At 39.5% G+C, this 16224-nt stretch overlaps 1 protein-coding gene across 3 annotated transcripts in view; it reads left to right on the plus strand.

Moving 5' to 3' along the window:
• The first annotated feature begins 300 nt into the window (after positions 1-300).
• The window catches only part of RNASET2 (ribonuclease T2), a 40949-nt gene continuing 25025 nt past the window's right edge, over positions 301-16224 (plus strand). Inside the window, exons 1-3 of one of the 3 annotated variants that reach the window (XM_039531022.1) lie at positions 301-405; positions 7422-7526; positions 10039-10105. In XM_039531022.1, the coding sequence (XP_039386956.1) occupies positions 7438-7526; positions 10039-10105 (156 nt within the window). In that variant the 5' untranslated portion in view covers positions 301-405; positions 7422-7437. Of the gene's footprint in view, positions 406-6662; positions 6744-6889; positions 7068-7421; positions 7527-10038; positions 10106-16224 lie in introns of those variants that run through there. The other 2 variants (XM_039531024.1, XM_039531021.1) reach the window with 2 other exon arrangements.

The following is a 16224-nucleotide window of genomic DNA, read 5'->3' on the forward strand; positions in this document are numbered from 1 at the left end:
GGAGCAGACTGTACCTACTTCTGTGAGATACAGCAAGGTTCAGGCTGAGATTTGCCAAGGATAAAGTTGGACACCCAAACCCCACTGAATTTCAGTGGGAGCTGCTGGGTGCCTAACTCTCTTGGAAGACCCCAGCCTCTTTCTAACACATCGCTTAACACTCCCAGAGGTAGCCCCGCCACTGGGACCCCACTGCACTGAATGGTGCCTCGCGTGTCTGCGGCTCACCCGCCCTGGCTGAGAGGGGCAAAGGCCAGAGCGGGGGCCGGGAGACAGCCCTATCGGGGGGGCGGGGTTTAATGCCGGCTGCTCGGGGTTGTTGACGGAAGTGGCGTCCTGCGCTGCAGCGAGGCGGCTGCTGCCTGGACGAGACGGTGTCTCCGGCTCTGCGTTAGCAAAGGCCAGGTAAGGGGGGGTGCGCGGCTGGGTTCGCGCCTCTCCTCGGCCGGGGAGGGCGCTGAGGCTGGATCCCCGGTGCCTGCTTTTCCTGGGAGCTGCTCAGATAGAGAAACACCGGCCAGCGGCGTCACCCCGTCGCTCCCAACTTCAAAGCTTTGTTGGTGTGATTAGCCACACAACTGCTCTCCCGGGTGTCTGTTACTGCTGGCTGCAGTGTATTGAGCAGCTGCCTAGTTTGTTGTCTGGGATCTAATCTCAGGTGTCAATTTGCCAGTGTTGTCCCTCTCTGAACTGGTGGCAAGTTGTTGCCCAGCACGATGCAAAATGTCCCGTCCCTTTCCTTTCTCGTGGGATTATGCAGGTTTTATTCAGATTTCAATGTGCCCCACCAAATTTAACACACACACAAATATGGTTAAGGGGCCAACGACCAAAAAAAATCTCCTAATTCTTAATCCACACACACAGTCCCCCATTCAGTCTTTCCCCTCAGAGGAACCCTTGAAGAAAAGATGTGATCTCTGGTTATAAAGTTATTTAGTTAGTTAATAAAACCTGCAAAGGGAGGATGGGGAGAGGGATTGTGTTCTCCTTGAGTGTTATCATAGCAACTAGCACAGAGCAGAAGAGTACTCTCTTGATACTGTTGCAGATTAATTAAGTGTCCTTGTAGGTCAACAGATCCAGATGTGGTGTGTGTGTGAAGTGGGGGAGTCAATTCCAGAGCTAAGGACTAGGGGTGTCGATTAATTGCAGTTAACTCACGTGATTAACTCAAAATATTAGTCGTGATAAAAAATTAATCACAATTAATTGCATTGTTAAACAATAGAATACCAATTGAAATGTATTAAATATTTTGGATATTTTTCTACATTTTCATATATATATTGTATTCTGTGTTGTAATTGAAATCAAGGTGTATATTATTTTTATTATGAATATTTGCACTGTAAAGATGATAAAAGAAATAGTATTTTTCAATTCACCTCATACAAGTACTGTAGTGCAATCTCTTTGTCATGAAAGTGCAATTTAGACATGTAGATTTTTTTGTTATATAACTGCACTCAAAAACAAAACAATGTAAAACTTCAGAGCCTACAAGTCCACTCAGTCCTACTTCTTGTTCAGCCAATCGCTAAGACAAACAAGTTTATTTACATTTACAGGAGATAATGCTGCCCTCTTCTTATTTACAATGTCACCAGAAAGTGAGAACAGGCATTTGCATGGCACATTTGTAGCTGGCATTGCAAGGTGTTTATGTGCCAGATATGTTAAACATTCGTATGCCCCTTCTATGCTTCGGCCACCATTCCAGAGGACATGCTTCCATGCTGATGACGCTAGTTTAAAAAATTATGCATTAATTAAATTTGTGACTGAACTTCTTGGGGGAAAATTGTATGCCCCCATCTCTGTTTTACCTGCATTCTGCCATATATTTCATATTATAGCAGTCTTGCATGATAACCCACAACATTGTTCATTTTAAGAACACTTTCACTGCAGATTTCACAAAATGCAAAGAAGGTACCAATGTGAGATTTCTAAAGATAGCTACAGAACTTGACCCAAGGTTTAAGAATCTGAAGTACCTTCCAAAATTTTAGAGGAACGAGGTGTGGAGCAATGCTTTCAGATGTCTTAAAAGAGCAATGCACCGATGCAGAAACTACAGAATCCGAGCCACCAAAAAAGAAAATCAACCTTCTGCTGGTGGCATCTGACTCAGAAAATGAACATGCGTCAGTCCACACTGCTTTGGATTGTTATCTAGTAGAACCTGTCATCAGCATGGATGCATGTCTCTTGAATGGTAGTTGAAGCATGAAGGGACATATGAATCTTTAGTACATCTGGCATGTAAATACCTTGCGATGCTGGCTCCAACAGTGCCACTAGAATGTCTGTTCTCACTTTCACGTGATGTAAACTAGAAGCTGGCAGCATTATCTCCTGAAAATGTAAACAAACTTGTTTGCCTGAGTGATTGGCTGAACAAGAAGTAGGACTGAGTGGACTTGTAGGCTCTGAAGTTTTATTTTTATTTTTAATGCATTTTTAAAAATAATTCTACATTTGTAAGTTCAACTTTCACGATAAAGAGATTGCACTATAGTTCTTGTATTAGGTGAAATGAAAAATACAGTTTCTTTTGTTTTTTTACAGTGCAAATACTTGTAATCAAAAATAAATTGTACTCTGTATTGTAATTGAAATCAATATATTTGAAAATGTAGAAAACATCCAAAAATCTTTAAATAAATGGTATTCTATTATTGTTTAACAGTGCGATTAATCGTTTGATTAATTTTTTTTAATCACAGGATTAATCACGGTTAAATTTTTTAATCACTTGACACCTACTAAGGACCCTTACATTAAGAGTATCTCGCCCCAAGTTTCCTCATGTTTGAAACAGGAACTCATACGCAATTGTACTGTGATTATTGCAATCACTGCAGAGAAAGGAATCTCTATGACCTGGATCCTGCAAACAGTTATATATGGGCTTAACTTTACACATGTGAGTTGTTCCATTGGCTTCAGTAGGATAATTCGCATGCATAAATTTAGGTTTACCATGTGTAGTTTTGCAGGACTGGGGTGGCAGGTAACTAGGACTCCATAAAGTTCTTGAATTGGCAACCTTTGGCCCACTGCCCGCCAGGGTAAGCACCCTGGCAGGCCGGGCCAGTTTGTTTACCTGCTGCATCCACAGATTCGGCCGCAGGTTTGCCGTCCCAGGCCAATGGGGGCTGCGGGAAGTGGCGCGGGCCAAGGGTTGTGCTGGCTGCTGCTTCCCACCGCCCCCATTGGCCTGGAGCGGCGAACTGCTGTCAGTGGGAGCCGCGATCGGCCGAACCTGTGGATGTGGCAGGTAGACAAACTGGCCCGGCCTTCCAGGGTGCTTACCTGGCAGGCCGCCAGGGTGCTTACCTGGCAGGCCGCATGCCAAAGGTTGCCAATCCCTGACCTACACCTTATACTCCTCCTGAAAACAAATCGGAGGGCAAGGCAAGGTTAGAGAGCCCCAGTATAATATACTGTCTACCAGATGTGTTGCATAATTCTTTTCTTCCTCTCTTTTTGATGAAAAGCAGTATTTCTGGTAGTTTGAAGGAGTATCTTTCAATAACTCCTTGGTAAATTAGACAAGGGAGTATAAAATATCTTTCAATTTCTATCTCCCTTCTGTCACATTACGTTCACAGTCATACCTGTTGTGTCTCCATGGTGCTATGTACTTTACATTTTCAGTGTTATTTAATAAGATATTTATACATTGTTGCCATGGTATAAACACCTCACAGATACCAGTGAATTAAAGCTTGCAACACTCCTGGAAGTGTGGAGTATTATTATCCGTAGGTGAGGAAATGGAGGCACAGATCAGACCAAGATCCCACTGGAAATGAATGGTACAGATGGGAACAGAATGTAGATTGCCTCATTGAGCGGCTTGTGTCCTAACTATAAAACCACTCTTCCTCCCTTTCACACTGTCTGTATGGGGTGATAGTCTGTCTGCCTTTTGTTTGTTTTACTGTGGTACTGTTGTCTGCTAATGAGCAGGTTCTATTTAGGCCCCTGTAAGCAGTCTAGCCCATTGTAATGATCTATTCTGCCCAAGGAGTTATATAATTTTTTTCTAGTTATTTAAGTACTATTCAGACTTGGAAAGGGTTTTTTTTGCTACACTGTTATGGAGATTTAATGTTGCTGAAGCTAAAGAGCATTGTTATATCAGTATTTAATGTATGTTGATCGGGTTTTTGGATGAGGCCCCCTACTGCTTTGCATTGGAGGAAGTGTGTGCTGTCTTGCTTGAGATGGCACCTGAAGCTTAGTGTCCATTTTTGCACGTTCATATGTAAGGGTGACTGCCATAGTTTTCCCCTTTGGCCATCATTGCAGGAGTTTATTTGCATGTGTATTATGTTGTGATAAAAGTTATAAAACACACATTAGTTAATTAAATTATTTAAGCAGTTACTCTACTAGGTTTCTCAGCATTCTTTGGATGTGTGTTCCTTAACTGAAGTACAAACCGGAGAATTATTAGAAATTTGAGTTTTATAAGCCAGCCTCTCTTTTTTAAAGCAAATAAGAAATCACAGAAAGCAAACTAAACGTGGTTAAATGATACTGTTTACAACATCAAAATTGAACTCCATGTGGAACATTATGCTTTTCAAGAGATAATAAAGCAGATCAATTAATTCACAGTTTTAACATAATCTTGTTTTAAAGGCAAACTTCCCTAGTTTTAGACTAGTCTGGGCAGGTGATTTTTTATATCAATGTGGAATTATGGTTCTTTAAGCTTGATTTGAGATAAGGATCTATATTTATCTGCCAGTGGAGTTACTGGACTACTGATGTCATTTCAACTAAACAATTCTAAGTGGAATCTTAAAAATTTAGAGAAGCTTCTTAATTATCAACAAATTGTTTTATCCAGGTGACACTCATAGACAAGCTTTACCACTAACACACACACAAGATTATCAAATATTAAACCCAAATATAATATGCAAGTAATTATCTGGAAGCTTTTGTAATTTCTCTGGAATTTCACCAACACTGAAGGCTCTTGCCTTAGTTTAAACAACAGTTGAAATAGTAGTAAAACCTTCAGCTTGCAAGCCAATCCAAAGCTTTTTCCTCTTTTAAGAAGCTGTCAATTCTCTTGATCACAAAATCTGTATGATTTTTAGACTGAGCTCTCAGAAACACTGGGTTTCTCACAGCTAATTTTTGCTGTAGGGAAGCACAGTTTCCTGTTGTAAATAGTACAAAGCTTAGTTAGAGTAATGAGTTTCTCCAGCATCAGTGCTTTCTATTGAGTTAGTGATTCAGTATAACTAAACTAAACTAAATGTGTTAGTGAAATACAAGTGCACATTATACATTTTAGTCATCCAGAGGGTTTTAGCTCAGGTTTATGCTTTCTGAGAAGCACTTAGTCTAGCCATAACCAAGTCATAGTTGGGTAACCAATACATTGTTTTTTATAAAAGTGATTTTGCTGGTTTTTAGTTAGAACTGCAGTGAAGCTTGGTTCTCCAGCTCAGCTTCTCAGCTGCATTTCTCTGGACTGATAAAGTTCATTCAGGTGATTCACTGTCGGGATTATGACAGTTATGGTCTAATTCTTTTTCCAGCTTTCACAGTGATCTTCCTAGATTAGACTTTAAAAGTCAGAGTTAATAGAAAGCTAAAATCTTGTCTATCATGAGCAGATGCAAAGCAAGGGGGCACTCTAGCTAGCCAATGACAGTCCAGCTTAAAGTCTCTCTCAGCCAGGTGTTTTGGCTTTGGGAAGCAGACCAGCAGGTTGAACAAAATGGCATTTCCTGCCCCACACTTTCTGCTGGGCAATGCTGCCTGGTTCTCTTCTTGGCAAAGACTTGAAATTTCCACCCAGGATATGAGTTGTGTCCCTTCTTTTCATCCAATGAGAGAAAGAGGTGTCACCTTTATGGCTTCTTGCAACTTTGTCTAGAAAACTGCAGTTTTGTTATTCAAACCACCTTGCACTATACCGATTTGTGTAATAGGAATTTGATAATAGGGAGGTACATGGAAGTAATTAGGTCATGTTTTGCCCCCAATTTCTTTTTGTAATGATTCTGACACTGCTCATCTCCAGGGAGGCTCATTTCTCTTGAATCACCGTTTCTTGCTCTCACTGGGTTGATTTGCAGCTGATGCAAGCAGTTTCCCCAAAACGGAACAGATTTTGCTGGTCAGGAATTTAGTTGTAGGGGAAGAAGCTGTAACCACTGGAGTTGCAGATTGGCCTCTGTCATGTGACATGATATTAAGCTTTGTGTCACTGGTCCAAGTCATATGACTGAGACTAGGAAATGAAATTTGAGTCTCCCAGCAGCATGTTACAGTGCTGATGGGAAAATGGTGGGGAAACTACATCAAAATTATCTTATTTTTTCAATTTAAAATTTTGATTGAAAACTTGTAGAAAAGTTGAAATCTGAAAAAAAAAAATGATTAGGAATAGGGTCACACTCTTTTCCAGGAAATCATGAAATATCTCTCTGTTTTCTAGCTCCAAACTTTCAGGACCAGATTTTCAAACTAGGTCTCCATTTTGGCAGGCACAGTTTTCCACTTGCAATTAATTGTTCCCACAACTTTGCAGTTTTCCACTTGCAATTAATTGTACCCACAATGCATTGTGGGTACAAAAGAGAAAGTCTGCGTTAAAAATCAGGCCCTCCCTATGCCTTTGATCCTACCTGAACTGTGTGCGGAAGGCTTTAAGTTCTGGTTATCTTGGGTGTTACTTTTTACAATCTCACTTTCAGATAAATGTGAGTTCTAACTTGGTGATGTCCCCTTAATAAGCACTCAAGGTGAAACTCCACGCTGTGTAAAGGGCCAGCACAAAGATTACAAACCACTTAAATGCCACTTAAATCTTATTGTGAGGGCTGAAGTGTAACTATTATTAAGTAAAACATAGACCTTCCGATGCCCTTCTGCATTGGTGGGAATTTCAACCGTAGAAAAGAAACGATATTTTAGTTCCAATGAGCTTTCATGAAGGTTCAGCTTGGATGGGCCAAACAGAATATTAGTGTTAAATTTGAGGTTTCCTAAATTAATCATCTTGTGCATATGAACTCAACAGTAATGTAAGTTTATGCAACATAAAGCTTATTTATACATAAATATTATGGTTCAGCTCTCAATATGTGTCAGGGGCCAGCTTTCCAATGGTATAATGTGCTGTACAAGTAAGACAAAAGACAGTGGTTTCAGCCCTGATTCTAGAGAAATATGAAATTTAACACTTCAGACAAAAAAATCATGTACAACTTTCAAAAGATAACACATATTCATGTGTTAAAATAAGTTGTGTTGTTTGTTTGAAATTTCACATAGCATTCTGTTGTTTCTGTAGTGTCTGCAGGTTGTTTATTTCTAACACCTAAAACCTAGTAAACATCTGACTGGTAATTTTTACAGATTTCTTTTTTTCTTTATAGATATATATTAAATAAAATGAAGCCGGCTACAGGACATTATTTGATTCTGGGTTGTTTTTGTCTGGCTTTCTATTCTGGGTGTACTTCATATAAATTCCTGGAAAGGTAAGTTATCAGTTGGAAAAGTTTCTAATATCTTACCAAATTCGTTTATTTGTTTTTAAAGCAGAACTTAAACTTCTGGAATATGGTCGGGTTTTTATCAATGTGAAATTTTTGTTTCATCTTGTGCTATTTTTGATGCACTATATTTTTGTCTCCGTCTGCATAGTTAGCATAATGATACTGTATGAATGAAGTTGCTTTTTTATGCCTAAGAAAAAAATTGTTAATATGGCAGAAAGAAGAAGGGAGGAAACTTGTTTCAGTTAAAAACATTACACTTTTGCTTCATACTTAATATTAATCTTGTATTTGTTTTAGGCAGTGCCTATAAATAATAAACAGAAAACCTGCTCAATGTTGTGTTAATTTAGATAGCTAATGAAACTGACGAGTTTTTAAGCATGACCACTGTGACAAAGTGAAGTGTGTAATGAAAATTTTTATTAGGCCTGAGACAGACCCATTTTTTGCTGAGTTAGAGGTGGTGGTAGATGTTCTTCTTTAAAAGATATGTCATATTTCAGTTAGTAAAGGTCCTAGGTGCTTTTGGCTCACTAGCTAAGGGTATATCTACACTTAAAATGCTACAGCAATGTAGGGTACACCATTGTATCACTTCAGTGAAGACACTACCTACACTGACGGGAGGGATTCTCCCATCAGCATAGGTAATCCATCTTCCTGAGAGATAGTAGCTAGGTCCGTGGAAGAATTCTTCCATGGACCTAGTGCTGGCTACACCAGGGAATTGGTCAGTAAAACTACATCTCTCAGTTGCAAATTTTTCACACCCCTGAGTTACTTAGCTTACCAATATCCATTCCTAGTGCAGACCAGGCCTAAGAGATGCATAGCTCAAAGTGGCAGGTAATGGCTCAGTTTTTCTGCAGTTATTCTAGAATTATCTGTTATGTGAATGGGTCACATTCAGAGAGGAAAGGTATTGTGGTTATCATTGTATGGTTTCTGATATTCTGGGGGAGAGACTCAAATTCATGACATTTTCTCTGAGAAGTAGGTTGATAGTTCTCCACAATGGGAGCCATGTAGGTGCCAAGTGAGTTTAGTTATCACAGGGTTAGACAGCAGGTGGTGTGTGTGTGTGTGTGTGTGTGTGTGTGTGTGTGTGTGTGTGTGTGTGTGTGTGTGTGTGTGTATGTTGTAGTGCCTAGGCTTTAAGCACCTAAATCCGTTTGTGGTTCTGGCCCTAATTTAATAAAGTTTTTGAGTGTGTGTATAAGGGGTAATGTTTAGTTTTGGAATGATTGGTATAGTAGTGGAACTTCTACAATTTCAAGTCCAAAAAAAGAGAGTTTTGTTGTGTGTGGGGTTATTTTTTATTTAGAACTCACATAGCACAAGGACATCTTTCACTGTTGCAAAATATTAGAAGATCCAACAATAACTGTGTAATATAGGGCCAGTTAGTGATCTGAGTAGGAAAAATGTTGATGGTTATTATTGTGGCTATGCCTGATTTGTTCCACAGCCGTTGAGTATAATGAATTAAAAACCACACACAAATCTGACTGTCAGTTTAGTTGGCTACATTTTATCTCTTAATAGTGCAAAACCACAGATGGACAGATTCAGAATTGAGGATAACTTCATGACAACTTAAAACCATAACTATATTTTCCTGCTTCCCCCTGCTTGGGGAAAATTAACCTTCTCAAATAATTGCTTTATTTCCTTTTCCCTTTCACATTTGTTCTAGCAAAGGGCATATGACAAATTGGCAGTTCAAAAGAGGTTAACAGCCATTTACTCTGTCAGTTCTGCAGGTCATTCTGTTGGCTTGAGCAAATTGAGGTTTTGTAAGGTTTTAACATATGCTTTATTTAATAACTACTATTATACATGACAGCCCTTCCCCCCCCCCCTTATTTCTACCCCATTTCTCAACACATCTGCAGCTATCCAGTCTCCTTATTCCACTCTTTTCCTATCCACCCCAAATTGTTAACCTGGCTTTACTCCTCAATATGAATCTGTTGTGTAACTGCATTGCCCTTACAGTCATGTCATTTTCACCACTCCTGTGTGATCATAGTGATTGTTTTAGAAGAACACTTACCGTTTCAAGAATGCTGTCCACACCCTTTTCAAATAACACAGACACGAAGAAAAATTAGGAGATTATTGGCACCCTCTAAACGTGCTTTTTATTATAATTAGAAAAAGTGTCCAAGTAAGTGCTCTTCTAAATCTAATAAAATTATTACTATTCTCTCTATATTAAATAGAAAATCTGTAGGGAGATGAGCTGCCATCAGTGAAATTAGCAATAAGTAAAATATTAATAACAATCAAAACCCACTATTTCTTTGCCTTATATAGCAAGTCCCTACTCCTTGTCTGGGGTCCTTAGGCACAGCTGCAATAGAAAGAATAAATAATAATTGATTAAAATCAATGTGTGTTACACTGCTTAGCAGTGTGTCATTAGTTGGAGGAGTTTTGCTTTTTGAAATGCGTGAGGAAAATAAATGTTTCTTCTCTTCTTCTCCAGTGAGCACCATCCTCACACTTGGAAAAAGCTGTTCCTTGTTCATCACTGGCCCGTGACCGTATGCAAGGTGAGCTTTGTTTTGTTTTTGTTTTTTTAAAATATATCATTGTAAATGGAACTGTGTAGATCATGCGGTATATGGCTGAAAATAAGATGAATCCAGTATTATAGTAAAATCCCTGAAATATTTAAACCTACTTACATTTTGATACTCTCACTTCTCTGAGTATTGGTTAATATTTGTTGTTTGTCCCATCTTTCAGTGGCTCGAGAGCAACAGTAAAGAACAAGTGTCTGGTGCCATATCCATAACAGTCTATAGCCCTAAGAGGTAGCATATAAGCCTTAATAGTAAAACATACAATGAGCTCCTCACAGTCTTAGGCCTGGTCTACACTAAGGGGGGGCTCGAACTAAGGTACGCGACTTCAGCTACGCAAATAGCGTAGCTGAAGTCAAACTACCTTAGTTCGAACTTCTTACCTGTCCAGACGCCGCGGGATCGAAGTCCGCGGCTCCCCTGTCGACTCCGCCACCGCCGTTCGCGGTGGTGGAGTTCCGGAGTCAACGGGAGTCTAGATTAGACGTGATAGTTCGAACTCCGAGAAGTCGAACGCTACCCGTCGACCCGGCCGGTAAGTATAGACGTACCCTTAGGCTCATACAGCTATGTAACCCTAGTTCAGTTTAATGGGCAGTTACTCACATGAGTGGTTTCACTGAAGTCAATGGACTAGTCATAAGAATAACCGTCTACCAATTTTATTAAGTGTCACTATATTGGCTCTGTTGTTTTAGTGCTGTCATTAAATATGGGTTAAACTGAAAAAAATCAACATCTATCACTGATATGTCCAGGAATTCTGGCAGGAATTCTTGAACACAGAGTTTCCAGATATGTTTGTAAAGTGCTTAGCAAATAAATGTACGTCCCTTCAGTCCCAATGACATTAAATTCTGTTAAGTGGAGGGTTTTCTACCGAGGAAGGAGACACAACAGAGATCTGCTTTTTTGCTGCTGACTTCAAATTTAAGTTTAATTTTTTTGGGGTTCTTAATCAGATTGGCTGAGGCAATAATAAAGAGAAGCCTCAGCTAGGGCAAGTGTTACTGCTACACATCTGGAATGGCAATTCTGAGAGAGACACGTTTACACCTGTAACTGTAGCATTCGGGGGCACTCTCTCTGGTTTAAGGGCAGCTTTTTAGGCTTCTCAGCCCTGTTTCAGGAGTCAAATTAGGGAGAAAAGCAGCAACAGTAAAACATATACAGTGTTAAACTCTTCTGAGGGAGCAGGAGTTGTGCTCTACAGTATTATAAATTGCGGGGGGCAGTGATAGTGGAGAACTTAGCCAATTTTTCAAACATGATAGCTGATTTTGGGTGTCCAATTTGAGGCATATTAGGTCTGATTTTCAGTGCTGTTGGGTGCATACAGTTCACAGTTACTTCAGGTGTACTTCTGCTGGTGTGCACTTTGAAAATTTGGTGACATTCAAACATTCAAAGCATTCAAACAGAGGCAACCCAAAATCAAGGGCCTTGCAAATCTTTGGTTAAATGAATGAGATATGCAGACTATCAAAGTAAAATATTTTATTACTGTGCATCCACCCTGGCTGCTGCTTTTAATTCTAGAACTCTGATTTTGGCTAAAAAGTCATATAACTCTGTGAGCTAAAATGAAGAAGCTGCAAGCAGGATAACTGAAGACTTGCAAGCTACCAAAAAGGCAGGCTCTTTTAACAGTAATCCATAAAGTGTCTCATGTAGGGAGAGGAATCAAAATGGATACAAGTGTATCTAATGGACTAGAGAAACTCTGAAAGAATATAATTATTAGGTGACTTTTTGCACCATTTCACACCCTTGAGTGGTTACAAGAATCTTAACTTCAGTTCCACCTCCTATTGTTATACCAATAAAAACCAGCAGGATCTTATTAAGAGGGATAAAGCAAAGATGCCACATTTATTGTAAATACCATAACAAAACAAAAGACAACAGTAAACAACGTTGTTTTACTACTTATTTCTTATACACACACACACATATTCATTCACACAATCATTCATTCAGGTTCTGTATAGATGTTATAGTTACCAGCCTAGATGTTGCTCATGCCAAGTTACTGGCCAGGTATCTTGGTCATGAGGATGGAGCCGAGTCTGTGTCAGATGCATCTGATGCTCTTGGAGGCTGGCAGCAGAACCATAGACTCAAAGTCCTCAGTCTTTAGAGTCCAGTTTTATAGGAATTTATTCCTATGTCAGTTCATGAGAGTTGCTTCATTTTGCTGTTGCTAAATCAATCAGCAGGTGGCTGGCTCCATGTTATTAGATGTTTTGTTTTTCCTTCCTTTGAGGTGTGGTGGGTGGATTCCAGTTTGCCCTCCGGGGGTCATCTGGTTGATCCCACTTGACACCTTCTTCAGCCGACACTAAATTCTTCAGGCTGGTGACTCCCTAACCATTCATTCATTGTTTAAACTAGGCATGCATTCACATACATTCTCTATCTTAATCACATGTATTTCACTGTCTCTTTACCTTTTGGGGTGTTACCAATTTATGTGAGACTCCCTGTCTTTTAACAAGCAAAGATAAAGTGAGATGAAAACTTACAGAGGGTGGGGGTCTCTATCTATACACTATAACAGCTACTGTTTTGACTTACTTAGAGATAATTAATGTTTAACAAGTTTTATACAAAGTATTTCTTTGAGCAGGCTTCACACAGACACAGCTGGTGGCTTGCAGGTTAGAATCACCAATTTACTTTTAACATAAACCTTAAGTTATAAAGTATTAATTAACAATAAATCAGTAAATCATTTCACATATAAACCATGTGTAATATAAACCTTCTTTAATATCCCTACACTATGCTTTCAAAACTTACAGATTTCTTCCTGTTAACATCATGTAATATATGGAAGTAGGGTTCCAGAATGCAACTGTAGTTGGTTCAAAAAATATAGAGTCTTTTAAGCTGCAAAACAATCTGTTTCTTAAGTGTCTTTCAAATGATTTACATATTAATTTCAGGAAGAAAAGATCGCTCGCATTTTCCCTTCTTTTTTCTCTGAAGACTTTAAAAAAATGACTGGATACAGGAGATTGCAACACAGATTCTATCATTCATGTTTGTAAAGTGCTTTGATGATGGAATACTCTACGCAAATGATTATTATTATTAGGTTATATTTCCTGAAGGGGTGGAGTGGGTGGGTGCGTCAGTCAGCCAGTCAGTCAGCCACTTTGCTTATATGCCGGGCTGTCTCCAGGAGGTTAAACTCTTGCTTGGCGTGCAGATGACTTTCATCTTTATTCCTACCGGCTGTAGTTGTTTGTGTGTACAGAAAAGCTATTCAAAAAACTGCAAATCTTTCTTTAGTAAATTAAAATGAAATCTGCTTAATGATCATTATGAAATCCCTTGAGTAGAGTGTACATGCTAGAAATAGAGAGCATATGTACCTTAGATGTTTATACATTTTAAGCTATTACTTTGTGTATGGTAACATTTGAGTAAATTTTTTCTCTGACCTGGTTAGATGGGACATTATATGTTTTTAGGTTTTGTGTTAATAGATTAAGGCCAGAAGGGACCATTAGGGTCAACTAGTCTGACCTCCTGCATAACACAGGCTTTAGAATTTCACCTAGTGTTCCTACAGTGGAGAAAATTGTTCTTCCTCCTCCATAAGTGAACATTATTGAGCCCAGTAACTTGTGGGTGAACTAGACCATCTCTTTTAGAAAGGCATCCTATCTCAATTTAATGACTGAGTGATGATGAATTTACTGCTTCCCTTAATAAATTGTTCCAATGATTAATCAACCTCCCATAAAAATAGCATTTTGTGCAATGAATTTTTTTCTAATGTCAATTTCCTATTACTTAGCCTTGAGTCACTTTGACACTTTCACTGCTATTTCTAATACAGAGGTAACGTTATAAACTACTTAAGAGCTGTGCTTGAGAACTCTTTAAAGGAGGGGTGTGCTGTTACGCTTGACTCATCATTGTGGCTTCAGTGATGGCGAGCTAACAGTTACTTTATGATTCTGTTGGAGTTAGAGGACTGTTCAATCCTAGGGGATTGTGAACCCTCTTAGATGGGAATGGGAACAGTTAAATAGGAAAGGTTGTTTCCTCCCCCAACCCCACCCCCAGCTGGGGAACTTAGGCTAAGGAACTGGAGGAGGGAAGCTTTTATGACTGTGCCTTTCTTTCTTGGAGTTGATTAAGGTAGAGGGTCTATTTTAAGTGCTGCCTGCTCTGAAGATACTTATTTTGGCACACAGTAGCAGTAGCTGCCCTGCCATTCATTGGGAATATGGAGGCCTGTGGAGAGGGGAAATCTGTTGCAAGAGTTTGGTCATCCAGTCTCTGTCTTAGTGAGCAAGGGGAGAACAGGAAGGAAGATAAAGGCCACATCCTCAGCTCTGTTTAAATCTGCTTTGTACCACCCATAGCAATTGAACAAATGAGAGAGCCACCTAGGAGAAAGGAAACAGGGCTGACTGTTAAACAGAATGCATAAACAGAGTGCCGCAATACCACCAATACCGACTCCAGGGCAGACTGCTAAAAACCAGGGCACAAACCCCTAATTGGTTGAGAGTTTTAGACATAAATTTTACCAACTAACTGCACCAAGTGCAAACTCCTCAGGTACTTTAACAGTCTTAACATGGAGTCACAGACAGTCTTTGGGTATTCCATCTATCTTGACACCCAGGTGAGTCAATCTCTGTGATAGATCGTCCCTTACACTGAGAATCACAGCAATAACCGGGTTACTCCTAATCCCAATGGACCAGTCACTTACCCCAGGTCAATTGTGCTTTAGATCTCACACCAAAGACAACATTTGTAAACTATATGAAGTCCTATTAAACAGGGAAAGGAAATTAGAGTTATTTACAAGGATAAAGCAAGCAAATATAGGCTCTGTTTACATTTCAATTGGACACCCGTGGCTGGTTCATGCCAGCTGACTCAGGCTCGCGGGGCTGTTAATTGTGGTGCAGAGGCTTGGGCTGGAGCCCGGGCTCTGGGACTCTCCCACCACAATTAATTAATTAATTAACACCACAGTTAAACAGCGCTGACTCAGGCTAAGGGGCTGTTTAATTGTGATGTAAATTAATAAATTAATTGTGTTAGGTTTTTAATTGCAGTGTAGACATATCCATAGACACACAAATGAGTTAGTCCTAGGTTTCAAAAGGTAATATAGGCTTCTATAATCAGCAAGCTTGTTTGTCCTTCAGGGCTAACCCAGGCTAAGCATCTAGGGATCTCTTGCTTATACCTAGAAACACCTTGCCCTGCAGAGTCCAAGGAACATAGAGATCCTTAATTCCTTTGGTTTGGAGTTTTTATCCCCCTCCTGCCATGTGCTCTCAGCTGCAAACTCAGCTGATGGGAGGAGTCCGCTTGTATGACTGATCTTCATGAGGAGGAGAGCAAAACAACAAGAAATATCTTTAGTCCTGTTGACTGCTGTTGACTCTTTCTCACTCCAGATGTAGGGAGTTTCCAGTTGTAAGAATCAACCCTAGCCCACCTGGTATCAATAGGTCTCCTCTTTCAGGAGGGATGTAACAATTTCTGTAGAAGAGCATCTCTTCACAATAATTAATGTCCGTCTCCTGTATGCAGTCACAGAGGCTCACAATACAACTGCTCAAGTATTACATTACAATTTGGAACACAGATATTACAAATAAGATTAATGCATGCAGCAACCCCCAAGCATTCAATAATCTAAACAGTTTCTTGAAATTCTAACAATTTCACTTTCTTCTATGTATTACTCTCCATATTTGTGTCACAATTATTTTATCAATATTAACCCACAAGTGAGCCAGACAGATTCCAGCTATGTATTTATCAGTGTCCACTTGAGACCCGGGGACCTTGTCATGAGCTGGCGCCTGGTCTGCCAGCATCACACATTTCATTTAAGAATGAAACCAGTTTTCAATAATAGATTTATTAACACTGATATGATCAAAGATGTTCCTAGCTGCGGGGTTTTAGTTATGACTGTATATTAAAGATTACAAGGAAAAAGAGACACATCAAATAAAATAGAGTTATACTAGTTCAGCAATGAAAGGGATTATGATGAACCACTGCTGTTTTGATCTGTCATTAGACCAAAAAGTCCT

The sequence above is a fragment of the Mauremys reevesii genome, linkage group 3 (genome assembly GCF_016161935.1).
Source record: "Mauremys reevesii isolate NIE-2019 linkage group 3, ASM1616193v1, whole genome shotgun sequence".
Taxonomy (NCBI): domain Eukaryota; kingdom Metazoa; phylum Chordata; order Testudines; family Geoemydidae; genus Mauremys; species Mauremys reevesii.